The 15,808-nt window shown below is 44.4% G+C and overlaps 1 protein-coding gene across 4 annotated transcripts; it reads right to left on the reverse strand.

Annotated features, from left to right (window-relative positions):
* Positions 1–716: 716 nt before the first annotated feature.
* LOC115126078 (mediator of RNA polymerase II transcription subunit 25-like) lies at positions 717–14,701 on the reverse strand. Of its 4 annotated transcripts, none has more exons than XM_065006688.1 (19): positions 14,574–14,701; positions 14,436–14,481; positions 14,206–14,330; positions 14,013–14,111; positions 12,356–12,476; positions 12,069–12,225; positions 11,851–11,978; positions 11,666–11,714; positions 11,099–11,373; positions 10,871–10,969; positions 9,789–9,874; positions 9,608–9,665; positions 9,382–9,489; positions 8,821–8,994; positions 4,651–4,764; positions 4,391–4,462; positions 2,108–2,278; positions 1,770–1,890; positions 717–1,237 (listed from the first exon to the last, which is right to left on the reverse strand). In XM_065006688.1, the coding sequence occupies exons 1-19, from the start codon at positions 14,696–14,698 to the stop codon at positions 1,131–1,133; spliced, it is 2,235 nt and encodes a 744-aa protein (XP_064862760.1). In that variant the 5' UTR covers positions 14,699–14,701; the 3' UTR covers positions 717–1,130. The 4 variants fall into 4 exon arrangements, with proteins under 4 accessions (XP_064862760.1, XP_064862759.1, XP_064862758.1 ...); XM_065006687.1 differs by having other exon boundaries at positions 9,789–9,871; positions 11,666–11,741; XM_065006686.1 differs by having other exon boundaries at positions 11,666–11,741.
* Between the last annotated feature and the right edge of the window lie 1,107 nt (positions 14,702–15,808).

The following is a 15,808-nucleotide window of genomic DNA, read 5'->3' on the forward strand; positions in this document are numbered from 1 at the left end:
GAACAGGACTGAGTGAAAACCTACAGGACAGTAGCTCTCCAGGAACAGGACTGAGTGAAAACCTACAGGACAGTAGCTCTCCAGGAACAGGACTGAGTGAAAACCTACAGGACAGTAGCTCTCCAGGAACAGGACTGTAGTGAAAACCTACAGGACAGTAGCTCTCCAGGAACAGGACTGTACTGAAAACCTACAGGACAGTAGCTCTCCAGGAACAGGACTGTAGTGAAAACCTACAGGACAGTAGCTCTCCAGGAACAGGACTGAGTGAAAACCTACAGGACAGTAGCTCTCCAGGAACAGGACTGAGTAAAAACCTACAGGACGGTAGCTCTCCAGGAACAGGACTGTAGTGAAAACCTACAGGACAGTAGCTCTCCAGGAACAGGACTGAGTAAAAACCTACAGGACGGTAGCTCTCCAGGAACAGGACTGTAGTGAAAACCTACAGGACAGTAGCTCTCCAGGAACAGGACTGAGTAAAAACCTACAGGACGGTAGCTCTCCAGGAACAGGACTGTAGTGAAAACCTACAGGACAGTAGCTCTCCAGGAACAGGACAGTAGCACTCCAGGAACAGGACTGAGTGAAAACCTACAGGACAGTAGCTCTCCAGGAACAGGACTGTAATGAAAACCTACAGGACAGTAGCTCTCCAGGAACAGGGTTGGAGAGTTATGTGTATACTCACTTTTAAAAAGGACTCTACACATTGGTTGGCTCCTTGACAAAATGTATCTATTTCATCTCAATAAAACAATGTAATATAGCTCAAAAACACAACTTCAGAAAAAGTTAAACCTCAATAAAAAATACATTTCATATAAACAATTAAATGAATGTAAAACAGGTTTCCATACAAGCACACAACAGTGTAATGAACAGTCCTCCCATTGCGTTGGCTTCATTAGGTGTGTGATAGGGTGTGTGTGCATATGCATGAGAGTGGGTGCTTGCATGTCCTCCCCTCATCTCCAATAACTCTACAGTACAAACTTTTGATATAAAAAAAGAAAAAAAAAAGAAAAAAAGCCAGAGTAGAAACTAGGAAAACTACATCTCCCAGTCTGCCCCCATGATGAAACTGAAAATGCTGGTTGCTGGGGGATGTAGTCTTTGTGGGTCCAAACTCAAATAAGGTCCATGAGAATCTCATCCTCCATGACGGAAGACACCTGGGGCATCCCGGGGGGCTGGGCTCCAGGGCCCCTCTGACCAGCAGCCATCATCATCTGACCTGAGAGAGAGAGAGAGAGAGAGAGTTAACCTGGGACAGCAACAGGTACATTGATGACATTATCATAAACACAGTGGTAATAAACTACAGACTAACTACTGTTGAGTTACAGGTAGAGTCAGCGACGCACGAAGTAAACAGCATTATCGAGCAGACTTGAGCAAAAACCAAGAATGTGAAGTGCGAGTCTAAACTGTTCAGCTATCAGGTTGCAGCAAAGTGAAAGGCACCATGCACATACTCTATGAGACAGCATCACTCTAAACTGTGACATCCTCAATTCATCCTGCTGCTGGTGTCAACGCCATATAGCCCAGTCTCAGTCTGATAACCATAGGCACGGATGGGAGAGATATGTTCAATCACCCTCCCTTTTGAATTTAGCAGTTTACACACAAAAGCTCAATCATTAGGAAACGATGGCTTCGTAATGACAGATTGCATTGTAAAGCCAATCCTTGCACTGATGTCTCGCTCCAAACTGTCTTTACAGTGTGTGATGTGAGTGAAAGGGTCCACGGCTGTAGCTAACCTGCCAGGGGCTGTCTCCACTGGGCCTGCATTTGGGGGCCCACTCCTGGAGTAGGGTGGACCAGCTGCCCTCCCAGCCCCTGGTGAGGCATCATGCCCTGCATGTGACCAACACCCCCCTGCTGAGAGACAGGAACACAACACCTAGGTTACCATCAATCATACAGTAGGTAGGACCTTCATTATCATTAACCAATAGAGACAAGTATTACATATTTAGAAGCCTTTCTAGAGTGTGCAGTGGTGATCTAGCCCTGGCTACAAGACGATGCACTATAACAACAAATGTATTTCATGAATGACGGTCAAGGCTGGTAGAGTTAACTGTTGTGTTCTTACTGGCTGCTGTTGGCTGAGGAGGAGACTGCGCAGCTGTGGATTGGCTCCTGGGTTTGGAAGGCGGAGCATGGCACCCTGGGGCGGGGCCTGTCCACCCTGAGCGACCTGGTTGGGCGGAGCACCGGTGACAGGTGGCTGCTGATTAGGTGCGCCGGATGCTCTCATCGTCATCTGGATGAGAAGCAGAGAGTCAGAGGTTTAGAAGAAGGTTGGAGAGATAAGAGCACTAAGTAGAGTGAGACTTTAAATACAGTGCCTTCAAAAAGTACACACCCCTTCCCACTTTTTCATATTTTGTTGTGTTACAGCCTGATTTTAGATTTTGTGTCACTGATCTACACATAAAATAGAATTTTGTTTGTATAAAATTTTAGAAAAATAAATACATCTAAACTGAAAAGTATTGAGTCAATAAGTATTCTACCCCTTTTTTAGGGCAAGCCTAAATAAGTTCAGGAGTAAAACTTGGCTTAACAAATCACATAATAAGTTGCATGGACTCACTGTGTGCAATAAGTGTTTAACATGATTTACGAATTACTAGACCATCTTTGTACCCCACACATACAGTTCAACCATCTGTAAGGTCCCTCAATCGAGGAGTGAATTTCAAGCACAGATTCAACCACAAAGACCAAGGAGGTTGTTCAATGCCTCACAAAGAAAGGCACCGATTAGTAGATGTGTAAAAACATTTATTTTTAATTTTTAAAGCAGACGCTGAATATCCATTTGAGCATGGTGAAGTTATTAAATAGGCTTTGGAAGGTGCATCAATACACCCAGTCACTACGAAGATACAGGCGTCCTTCCTAACTCAGTTGCCGGAGAGGAAGGAAACTGCAAAGGGATTTCACGATGAGGCCAATGGTGACTTTAAAACCGTTACAAAGTTGAATGGTAGTGATAGGAGAACGGAAACCTGTACAGCAGGGATCAAACTAGATTCAGCCGCGGATTTTTTTCTTCAGCAGACGGTCAGGGGGCCAGAACATAATAACAAATCATTTGTAGACTTCAAATTAATCGCAAGAAGCCCGAACAGATATAGTATTTGACTCAAATATAATAATTTCAAACCTTGCTTACATTTATACACAATCACATATCTCTCTATTATACATTGGAATAGTTTGGAGATTTCAAAAATTAAAAACACGGAGCTGATTTGCTGGTGTTTTTTCAGTCTTATGTCCAACAGAATATATTCCAAAACATGCATCCTGTTTGCAACAAGTCACTTAAAATGTGACAAAAATGAACTTTTTGTCCTGAAAACAAAGTGGGGCAAATACAAATACAACACAACACGACTGAGTACCACTCTTCATATTTTAAAGCATGGTGGTGGCTGCATCATGTTATGTGTATGCTTGTCATCGGCAAGGAATACGGAGTTTTTTGGGATACAAATAAATGGAATACAGCTATAAGCACAGTCAAAATCATAAAGGAAAACCTGGTTGTCTTCTTTCCAACAGATACCGGGCGAGGAATTCATCTTTCAGCAGGACAATAACCTAAAACATAAGGGCAAATCTACACTGGAGTTGCTTACCAAGACAACAATGAATGTTCCTGAGTGGCCTAGTTACAGATTTTACTTAAATTGGCTTGAAAATCTATGGCAAGACTTGAAAATGACTGTCTAGCAATGATCAACAATGAACTTGACAGAGCTTGAATAATTTTAAGAAGAATAATGGGCAAATATAGTCCAATCCAGAAACTTACCCAGACAGTCTCAGCTGTAATCATTGCCAAAGGTGCTTCTACAAAGTATTAATCAGGGCTGTGAATACTAAGGTGAGAGATATTTCTGTACTTCATTTTCAATAAATGTGCATTTTTAAACACATTTTCACTTTGTCCTTATGGGGTATTTGTGTGTAGATGGGTGAGAAAAAGATTTAATCCATTTTGAATTCAGGCTGTAACAACACAATGTGAAATAAGTCAAAGGCTATGAATACTTTCTGAAGGCACTGTACATATGATTCATTGGAACGGTGTACCGGGTTCACTTTAAAAAGAGCCAGGCCGAATGTAACAATGTAACTCGCTGAACCCAGAACATGCTGGGCTGGCTATATTGGTAGCAGTGAGCACCCATTGAGACAGTGTGAGAGAGTAGCTAACACATGCAGAGTGGAGAGGAGCTGCTCACCAACCAGGCAGGTGCCAAAACGAGCACAGGGAGAGTTTGTGCCTGGTAAAGTTCAGTGCATTTTTTTAACATGCATTTTGGGTGAGAGTTTTTGTGTATATGTGTGTGAGTCTCACCAGGTTGGCCTGTCTCTGCTGTTCCTCCATCAGAGTGACCTGACTAACAGAGGGCATGCCCACCACCACAGACTGAACAGAGGAGAGAGAGAGAGGGGAGGAAGAGAAGGTGCAGAAGGGGAGGAGATGAAAGTCATTGCGGGACATGCAGTCATTGCGGGACAATAGAAACAGGAGATGCAGACAGGAGGAGTGTGTGAGGGGAGAGGGAGGAAACGAGGAGTGCACAAGCTGAGACACCACAGGACTAATCACAGTACCTGCTGCTGCACGTTGCCATGGGAGACAGGGATGGGCCCCTGCGGCCGGTTGAGGAAGTTCTGATTGGGTTGAACCTGGCCAGGTGGCCCTGGCATCGGCCCTCCTGAACCTATCTGGAGAAGAGAACCAACAAGGTTACTTTTCTAGTGTAAGGTGACAGACAAAATGAGAGAAAAAAAATCCAGAAAATCACATTGTAGGATTTTTAATGAATTTATTTGCAAATTATGGTGGAAAATAAGTATTTGGTCAATAACAAAAGTTTCTCAATACTTTGCTGGTATTTTGGCCCATTTCCTCCATGCAGATCTCCTCTAGAGCAGTGATGTTTTGGGGCTGTTGCTGGGCAACAGACTTTCAACTCCCTCCAAAGATTTTCTATGGGGTTGAGATCTGGAGACTGGCTAGCCCACTCCAGGACCTTAATGCTTCTTACGAAGCCACTCCTTTGTTGCCGGGGCGGTGTGTTTGGGATCATTGTCATGCTGAAAGACCCAGCCACGTTTCATCTTCAATGCCCTTGCTGATGGAAGGAGGTTTTCACTCAAAATCTCACGATACATGGCCCCATTCATTCTTTCCTTTACACGGATCAGTCGCCCTGGTCCCTTTGCAGAAAAACAGCCCCAAAGCATGTTTCCACCCCCATGCTTCACAGTAGGTATGGTGTTCTTTGGAAGCAACTCAGCATTCTTTGTCCTCCAAACACGACGAGTTGAGTTTTTACCAAAAAGTTATATTTTGGTTTCATCTGACCATATGACATTCTCCCAATCTTCTTCTGGATCATCCAAATACTCTCTAGCAAACTTCAGACGGGCCTGGACATGTACTGGCTTAAGCAGGGGGACACGTCTGGCACTGCAGGATTTGAGTCCCTGGCGGCGTAGTGTGTTACTGATGGTAGGCTTTGTTACTTTGGTCCCAGCTCTCTGCAGGTCATTCACTAGGTCCCCCCGTGTGGTTCTGGGATTTTTGCTCACCGTTCTTGTGATCATTTTGACCCCACGGGGTGAGATCTTGCGTGGAGCCCCAGATCGAGGGAGATTATCAGTGGTCTTGTATGTCTTCCATTTCCTAATAATTAATCCCACAGTTGATTTCTTCAAACCAAGCTGCTTACCTATTGCAGATTCAGTCTTCCCAGCCTGGTGCAGGTCTCCAATTTTGTTTCTGGTGTCCTTTGACAGCTTTTTGGTCTTGGCCATAGTAGAGTTTGGAGTGTGACTGTTTAAGGTTGTGGACAGGTGTCTTTTATACTGATAATAAGTTCAAACAGGTACCATTAATACAGGTAACGAGTGGAGGACAGAGGAGACTCTTAAAGAAGAAGTTACAGGTCTGTGAGAGCCAGAAATCTTGCTTGTTTGTAGGTGACCAAATACTTATTTTCCACCATAATTTGCAAATAAATTCATAAAAAATCCAACAATGTGATTTTCTCATTTTGTCTGTCATAGTTGAAGTGTACCTATGATGAAAATTACAGGCCTCTCATCTTTTTAAGTGGGAGAACTTGCACAATTGGTGGCTGACTAAATACTTTTTTGCCCCACTGTACTTACAATGGTATTCCTGCCTATCCTAACCTGTCTAATCGTGGCACTGGATGAGACAACACCACCATCTACGACCTGTGTCAAACTCAAGGCCACAAGACGATTCAATCCTGCCTGCAGTTTTTTTTTGCTATTTTTTTCCGGGCGAAAACCAATCTCAATTAACATTGCAATGACTAATACCAAATCAAAACTGTGTAGAAATTATAATTGATCTACATTTATAGTCTCTTCACTCTGTCCAGTGGGCTAACAGTCATCGAAAGCTAACAGTCAGGGAGCATCGAAAATTCCAAAAGTGATGGAGGAATATTTTTGCACATTTTGACGGAGAGGAATTATTACCCATTTGAAGTGCGGCCCTCCAGACCTCAGTGAAGACAGAATTTGGCCCGCGGGGTAAATTAGTTTGACACCCCTGATCTAGGATCAGGATAAAAGCTGTCCGTCTCCTCTATTTTCTCCTCTCTCTTCCCTGTGGACTTCCTATTTAACTCAGCAGCCTGCCTAAAAACACCCAGAGCACACATTAAAGGCCCAGTGCAGTCAAAACGTGATTTTACTGTGTTTTACACACTGAGGTTGGAATAGTACTATGAAAATAATGCTCTTTTAGTGTCAGAGCTGTTTTAAAAGACATTCTGAAATGGGTTGGCATTTTGGCCTACCTGGTGACATCACCAGGCGGTAAAAAGTTCCAAACCTCTCTGCCAATAAGAGCTAGTTAAGTTTTCCCCTCTTCACTCAGACCATGCCCAGACAGCTTAAGAAAATGCTCTTTGCTAAGAAGCTTCTTTTAAAAACAATTTTAACTAGGGATGTGCATGTATTCAAATACTTGTGAGTATTAATTTTATCAACAAAAAACATCATAAGCCTATTTTAACACTGAAAAAGCCCTTTCTAAATTAAATGTAACATTTCAAATAATTAATAAAACATTTTCTGTAGTTTTTAATAAAACAAACTTTACAATGTAGTTATGACGTGCTCCCCAGAAGAAAAAGAGGTATCCTTCTTGTGTAGCTTGTTATTTATGTTGGCCAATCAAAGCTGTGAAGAGTCTCAATGTGTAGAAAGTGGAGTGAGAGTTTACTAATACATGTGAGATGGAATAAAATGATGTAATTAAAAGTTAGCGAAATGAGAAGAGGTAGGCTACAACGAGCATCCAACAAGTAGGTTGTTGTTAGCCTAGCTAACTATAACCGTCTCTCTCGCCCTCCCTCCGGTCCCATCTCTGCAGCATAGTGCACCAGCCTCTCTCCTTCAGGCAGCAGTGCTCAGGTTAAAGTTTAAAAACCACATGCATTTAGAATATCCAGATATCTGACAAATATTCATGATGCTATTCGAATAGTGAAATTATTTCTAACCCCATCCATAATTATAATTGAATACAATCACAGTAAGGTACTTAATTGTTACCCAGAAATGATTTGATATTGAGAGAAAAACAGCTGCATTGGACCTTTAACATCAAGTCATCTATATGGTTCAGGGAAAATATTCAATTTGGGTCTTTCACGGTTATAAAATCATATCTAAATCCCCAGTAACACTATTCCAGAGCCACGTCTGGGGAAGAAAATACCCCAAACAACGATCAAATAATTGACATTTTAATTGTGTTGAGATTTCCATAGCAATTCTCCATTAGCAATGCAGCTTTGAATATGTAATGGGACACAAGGTCTCAGTCTTCTCTAAATACACACGGTCTAACATGTTTTTCACTTAAATTTGCAGCATTAGTAGACAGGCGGCATCAACTATAATGGGAGCAGAAAGGCTGTGAGGATATAAAGTCATGTAGACCACAGGCAGGTTGGATTTGTAACTGAGGCATTCCGTTTCTGTCACAAAATCTGCACGCTAAATGTTAACCTGAAGGAAAACACGGTATCTTAACGGTTGTTAGAATTGTGTTGACTGTAAACGAGATCAAACCAGAAATGACAAGGGGCGGTGCTCTCAAACAGGAAAACATTTTCCGCAGGTAGACTAGTGGTTAGAGCGTTGGACTAGTAACCGAAAGGTTGCAAGATCGAATCCCCGAGCTAACAAGGTAGAAATCTGTTGTTCTGCCCCTGAACAAGGCAGTTAACCCACCGTTCCTAGGCCGTCATTGAAAATAGGAATTTGTACTTAACTGACTTGTCTAGTTAAAAAAAAAAAGTTTTTTAAAATAAAATAAAAATGGACCACCTCATTGGCCCAAGACTGCTCTTGGGAAGCCCTTCCACTGTGCTGGCTAGTATAGCTCCAGTTACTAGCGCGTATACTACCCCCTTTCCTCCAGGTTGAATCCCTTCATTCCCTCCTAACTCACAGAGTGGTGCTGCTGGACCTGTCTGTCTGACAAACCGAGCATTGTTTGTGGTTGTTGATGACCCGTGTCTGTATGACTCACCGAGCGGTGCTGCTGGACCTGTCTGTCTGACAAACCGAGCGGTGCTGCTGGACCTGTCTGTCTGACAAACCGAGCAGTGTTTGTGGTTGTTGAAGACCCGTGTCTGTATGACTCACCGAGCGGTGCTGCTGGACCTGTCTGTCTGACAAACCGAGCAGTGTTTGTGGTTGTTGAAGACCCGTGTCTGTATGACTCACCGAGCGGTGCTGCTGGACCTGTTTGTGGTTGGTGATGACCTGTCGGATGCCGTTGACGAAGCCACTCTGGTCGTTGGGGATGAGGCCCATGAAAATCCTCTTCTTGGAGGAGTAGAGCAGCATGAGCACCCGCACCTCACAGGGGGCGCTGTGGGGGAAGTGGACGCACCCCGCCTGCAGCCAGAGGGGGGACATAGGTCAGAACTGTCTGTCAGTCTGTCACAGCCCTCGTCATAGTTCAAGTGACACAAAACCAGTCAACCTGACCTGAATTCAATCGGACCTGGGTAAATCTCACAGGCTGCATGCAGTTTTTCTATGACGCCCGACAGCTTTGAAAATCTCTGTAGCCGTTTACTAAATGATGAACATGGTGCCCCCTCTAGTGTTCTCAGAGTGTAACTGCAGCCTATTTATATCTGCCTAGTCCATCTAGTGCACAATGGAGGGAACTGCTGATGTCTATTGTTGAGACTCCACTGTATTGAATATTGAGACAGAAAAGGATAGGGACAAACGGCAGCAAAAATAGAGAATGTGAAGCAGAAGAGCTGGACTTACAAATCCAGTGGCCATGATACGATAAAGACCTTTTAGTGACTCTACATCTTTGTTGGTGAAGAGAAACTGAACCATTCTAGAGTTTCTGAAGAGGGGACCGAGTGTTGTCTGAGGAGGGAGAAAGACTTTATTTAGATGTCTGTATTCTCAATGTCATCAAGTAATTTCTGAACACACACACACACATACCACACACACCACACACACACACAGAGGGTTCTCTCACCAGTAGCTGTTGTGGGATCAATTGCATGATGAGCTTCTGTGGCCACTGGTCGGCATTTCTGCCATGAAGAACAGGGAACAAACCAATCAGAACTCTTCATACATATAGCAATACACACAAAGACCAATCAGTGCAGCTGACACTGGAATGATATCAAAGATAGTTGCAGTGAAACACTCACAGGTTCTCTCCTTGGTTGACTTGCACCTGGCAGGGCAGGGAGCGAGTGAGTTTGGTATTGGAATCCATAGACGAGGCTTTAGGCTTCTGAAGTGATGGGTGGGGGAGGTAGGGAGGGAGGAGAGGAATGGAGGGATGTTTGGAGAAACGGAAGGAGAGGTTTGGAAGTTAGCATACAGAGTGACCAGGGGGCTTCGATCCTACACCCAGGGGCACCGTTTGAATAAAAACCTCCATGTTAGAAATGACCCAACATGCAAAACAGTGCTGCCAGTGGAACATTGTGAAGAGGATGGATGGCGCCAATCCTACAGGAAAATAAGCAGCGTTCATCTTCAGGGGATCAATCCCAGATTGGTCCGCTCTGCTGCAGTCCCGGTTGACCATTACTACTGCATTGTGTTGGGATTAAAGACCAGATGTATGGGTTCTTTATATGTGTACTGTACAGCATTTGGGAGGACTCTGGTGGATTAGAGGAGACTAAGATATGATCCAGCAATATCCTAACCTGAACAAGGAAGATATACAAATCTAACCTGAATGCTGCATCTATTGATACGTGACTTCAGATGCACTTTAGTGACCTGTGGCAATACTATGTCTATTGTCTATGTGTTTGGGGATGTTGTGGTCTAACTGTGTGTTGGTTACAGTGTGTAGGCTTGCTGCACATTGTTGTGTGATAGAGTTTCATGGTCAACAGGTATCACAGAAGAAGTAGTGCAAATCAGTCAATACTTAGTGATTATTGACCAAGTCAGGTTTTGAAATGGCTTGGAAACACAAACATCTCCAGAGTTGATTAGTATTTTAGATCATTAAAATCCATGTTCTCCTACAACAGGTTCAACCATGTCAAGTAACTCCATCACTTTGACCTGAGGTGAAATCCATCACAAAGGTATAGTATGATTATTCACGTCACAATCAATGACAGTTGATTCAATCAGTTCCAAGCATAGCTTTGTTGCAGACCTTATAACATTCCTTTACAAGGTCAGAGGATGACTTGAAAACACAAATAGAAGACGTATAGACCTCTTCAGCAGAATGTTTAAACCAAGTTCTAGTTTCCCTCACCTCTTGCCACTCCAGTACCCCACTCCATGCTACAATCTTATTGGCAACGCCTTGCTGCTGTCCCCCAATCGGATTTGCCTGGGCTGCAGACACACCAGGCTATCAGAAGAAAATGAGAGAAAGAGAAAGCGTTAGATGGAGAGAAAGACAACTTGACTGGAGGCAGAGAAGTTGAATATTGATGTGGAGTATTGTGGGAAGATGATGCAACATATGGACAGGCCTCACCATGCCAGGCTGTGAGGATGGGGGCGTCTGCTGATTGGCTGTGGGCTGCTGCTGCTGAGGGGGCACCGACTGCTGCTGATTGGGCTGTGGTTGTCCCGGCGGCTGGACTTGTTGCTGCTGCGGGGGAGGGGCTTGTTGCTGAGGCAACATGGGTGTGGAAACTATGGTGACTGTGGATAGGCTGGGCTGACTGGAGGGAGCCAACTTCACTCCTGCTACAGATGGGAGAGTTGACTGACCGCTGAATGGGGGACCAGGATTGACCATGCCTGGGACTGGATGGGGGATGCCAAAAAAGACAAGGTAACAGATATAATAGACCCCTCATATTCAACTCTGGAATTCGAAGCCAGTTCAGTACTGTCCCTCCCCCCCATTCTAACCCTCTAATCAGGGACTGATTTTGACCTGGTGCATTTAATTATCAGGTAGAACAGAAAACCTGCAGGCTCCGGATCTCGTAGGGTAAGAGGTGAACACCCCTGTAATAGACTAACAATCAACCTGGGCTGATGATCAACCATACTGGTGACAGAGAATAGAAGAATACAGGCTATTGGTACTCACAGCGACTCTTCTGGTTGTTGGCTGCCTCTACAGCCATCTGTGCAGCTGCCTGGGCCGCGTTAAGGGAAGGTGGGGGCTGACAGGGCAGCAAGAGAGGGAGAGAGAACACTGTGTCAGCTAAGAGCCTGTCAATCCAATGTTGATGGGCTGGTAAAAGCTACCAAGTTAAAACATATCTTCAGTACCTGATATGGATGGGCCGTGCTTATTGGTGGAGGAGCCTGCGAGGCGGGACCAAGAGGAGGCTGACTGACAGGCAGGGGTTGAGGGGGTAGAATTGGTTTGAGAGGGCCCGATCCTCCCCCTGATGACACTGGAGAAAGAAACATTTTAGAATTTGATCGGCCGATACTGACTTCAATCAATCTGTTCTCTGTCAATTATTTTGAGTGCTGCTCCTCACCAGGAAGTGAGATACCCCTAACCAGGATCATGTGGAAGGGGTCTTGGCTGTAGTCTGGGTGGGGGTCGACCTGTCCCCCGACTGGTGACGCCCTGTCGAACAGCGCCCGTAACGCTGGCAGTTTCCGTGGCGACACCACAGAAAAATGAATCCCTCTCTGAGGAAGAGGCACAAGGTTATTATGGGATATCAGCAGCAATTAATAAGTACAGAAGTCACATCAATCCCCAAAATGGCCCAGCGGGTAATCTATACAGGCTATCTGATAGAGGTGCTATGTTACTTACATCTCTGATGATCTTGACCAGATTGTCTGCAGTGCAGCCCGTATAGCTGACACTCTCCACGGCAGGGAGCAGGTATGGCGGAGAGTTACACAGCAGCACACAGACTTTGTGTGTCTGACCTCTGATTAATAGAGACAAGAGACATATGCTAGTGTGTGTGTGTATCTACTAAACTCAGCAAAAAAAGAAAGGTCCCTTTTTCAGGACCCTGTCTTTCAAAGATCATTCGTAAAAATCAAAATAACTTCACAGATCTTCATTGTAAAGGGTTTAAACACTGTTTCCCATGCTTGTTCAATGAACCATAAACAATTCATGAACATGCACCTGTAGAACGGTCGTTAAGACTAACAGCATACAGACAGTAGGCAATTAAGGTCACAGTTATGAAAACTTAGTAGAAAGGCCTCTTAGTGTCCTGACTCTGAAAAACACCAAAAGAAAGATGCCCAGGGTCCCTGCTCATCTGCGTGAACGTGCCTTAGGCATGCTGCAAGGAGGCATGAGGACTGCAGATGTGGCCAGGGGAATAAATTGCAATGTCCGTACTGTGAGACGCCTAAGACAGCGCTACAGGGAGACAGGACGGACAGTTGATCGTCCTCGCAGTGGCAGACCACGTGTAACAACACCTGCACAGGATCGGTACATCCGAACATCACACCTGCGGGACAGGTACAGGATGGCAACAACAACTGCCGAGTTACACCAGGAAAGCACAATCCCTCCATCAGTGCTCAGACTGTCCACAATAGGCTGAGAGGCTGGACTGAGGGCTTATAGGCAGGGGGCTGTTGTAAGGCAGGTCCTCACCAGACATCACCGGCAACAACGTCGCCTATGGGCACAAACCCACCTTCGCTGGACCAGACAGGACTAGCAAAAAGTGCTCTTCACTGACGAGTTGCGGTTTTGTCTCACCAGGGGTGATGGTCGGATTCGCGTTTGTTCTCGAAGGATTGAGGGTTACATCGAGGCCTATTTTCTGGAGCGGGATCGATTTGGAGGGGGAGGGTCCGTCATGGTCTGGGGCAGTGTGTCACAGTATGTAACAGAGCTTGTCGTCATTGCAGGCAATCTCAACGCTGTGCGTTACAGGGAAGACATCCTCCTCCCTCATGTGGTACCCTTCCTGCAGGCTCATACTGACATGACCATCCAGCATGACAATGCCACCAGTCATACTGCTCATTCTGTGTGTGATTTCCTGCAAGACAGGGATGTCAGTGTTCTGCCATGGCCAGCAAAGAGAGGATCTGGGATCAGAGGGTGAGGGCTAGGGCCATTCCCCCCATAAATGTCAGGGAACTTGCAGGTGCATTGCTGGAAGAGTGGGGTAACATCTCACAGCAAGAACTGGCCAAATTGGTGCAGTCAAATGAGGAGATGCACTGCAGTACTTAATGCAGCTGGTGGCCACACCAGATACTGACGGTTACTTTTAATTTGGACTTCTCCCCCCACTCCCTTGTTCAGGGACACGTTATTCCATTTCTGTTAGTCACGTCTGTGGAACTTGTTCAGTTTATGTCTCAGTTGTTGAATCTGGTTATGTTCATACAAATCATACAAATAATATTTTCGCTAAAAATAAACGCAGTTGACAGTGAGGATGTTTCTTTTTTTTGCTGAGTTTAGTAATAAAAGAAGAACTCACATTTGCTCCCTCATCTTTTTGAAGTCATCAAAGAGCTGCAAGGCCACAGACAGACCCTCTGCGATGAGACTACAGCTCTCTGCTCCTCCTCCCATGAACCTGACAGAGACAAAGTTACACATTGATCAAGGAAGATTAATACTAACGCATCTTAACATGTCCTTCTAAATAGCATGACAAAAACAAATCTTACTGGATGCTGTCAATCCACGAGACAAACTCAAAGGCTGAGCTGGTTGGTGCGTGACACTGGACGTAGGATTCAGGAGCACAGTCCACTGTGTTGAACACAACAAGACCATACTGTGTGCCTCCATACTGAGAGAAGAGGAGAGAATTGGCATTGTTGTTCTCATACCTTCTTAAATAAAGAGTAAGTAAATAGTAACCGTAAGGAGAAAACAACATTGAATTAAGACTCACATCTCCTCCAAAGTCTGTCTCTGCTGGAGGGCCTCCATTGAAGTACCTGTGATGATGGGACAGGGACCAAGTCAGGACTCCACAGAGCGATATTGTACATACCCAATGAAGCAAAAAGTACAATTGAAGTCCACTTACTCGATTGCAGGTAGTATGTAATGTTTTCTGAGGGATTCAAAATAGGGGCCGAGGTTTGCAGTTCCTTCGATGACGAACACCACGTCTGCCACTTGATTGGCGCCAGGTTTAATGGGCAGGTCCATGATCTAGATGGAGAAAAAAGTTGACTAGTTGAATCAGTTACTGGGCCATAACAAAAGTTGCTCTCTCTGTGATCACTGGTTGTGACAGGTATGCATAACATACTGTGATACGTTACCTAGGTTTACGTTATGATAGCTAACTATTTAACAATACTTCACATCAACACTCGTCTTGATCAAACGAAATGCATGGAATAGCAGATGGAAAGTTGTCCATCAGTCCAGAATCAGTTGTCCATATTGAAAAATAACCAAATCCGGTATAGTGCTTTAGGCAGAAGATAAGAACTAGACAGGCATAACATTCATAATTAGCTACACTCCTTTGGTCGTTTTTAGCTGGACAACTATAAATAAACGTATACTGATGGAACACGGCTACTGATTATGCTCAGTCAAAGCATCCTAAAGTTACGTGTGTGTGTGTTCATTTACGCCTTGCAACGGAAACCGTTTAAGAACCAAACGGAAGCAAAAAAAAATTAAAACGGGGAGGGTCCTACCTGAATTCGCCGAATATAAACTATTGTTCGTGGCAAAACGTTTTCCGTTTGGAGTAAAAGGTAGAATCGGCGTAATGAACACACACCCCCAGTCAGCCAACGTTAGCTTAGCTCCTGCTAACTGTTGTACATCAATGACCAGCAACTCTTACATTCACTATAACGTTATACAGCTAACAGTAATGTGGTTAACATGTCAAACATTTTAATAGACTAATATAAAAGCTTTAGTAAGCGAAGTAGAAATTCAATTTATCGTGGGCATGTAGACATTATAGCATTAGCGAGGTGGCCACAAGCCAATGCTAGCAAAAGGATTTCATTAATTGCGTTCAGCTAGCTAGAGGGCTACTCACCTGGCGGTATATTAGCCGTCGGCCAAATAATTGTGTTTTAGACGAGGCCAAATACTTAAATTGTACAGTTAATAAAACGAAACCATTGTCATTTTGACACACAAAGTAGGCCGTGCCGAAAACAAACCACTAGTCAAACGTTCTGTTATCGACATCTCAGGCCTGGTTGAGCTTGAAAATGGACCATAAGGGATGCTCAATCAACAACCGAGCAACTGATCAAGAACTGATTGATCTCTCTATGGCTGCCA

This window comes from Oncorhynchus nerka, linkage group LG21 (genome assembly GCF_034236695.1).
Source record: "Oncorhynchus nerka isolate Pitt River linkage group LG21, Oner_Uvic_2.0, whole genome shotgun sequence".
In the NCBI taxonomy this organism is placed as follows: Eukaryota; Metazoa; Chordata; class Actinopteri; order Salmoniformes; family Salmonidae; genus Oncorhynchus; species Oncorhynchus nerka.

Bases quoted from the DNA above. Each gene is read 5' to 3' on its own strand.
- LOC115126078 (XM_065006686.1), bottom strand. From the start codon at position 14,698: ATGGACCTGCCCATTAAACCTGGCGCCAATCAAGTGGCAGACGTGGTG. The intron at 2,279-4,390 runs GTGAGACTCACA...CTTCTCATCCAG, and splicing joins AGCAGAGACAGGCCAACCTG to ATGACGATGAGAGCATCCGG. The intron at 1,238-1,769 runs GTTAGCTACAGC...TCTCTCTCTCAG, and splicing joins GTGGAGACAGCCCCTGGCAG to GTCAGATGATGATGGCTGCT.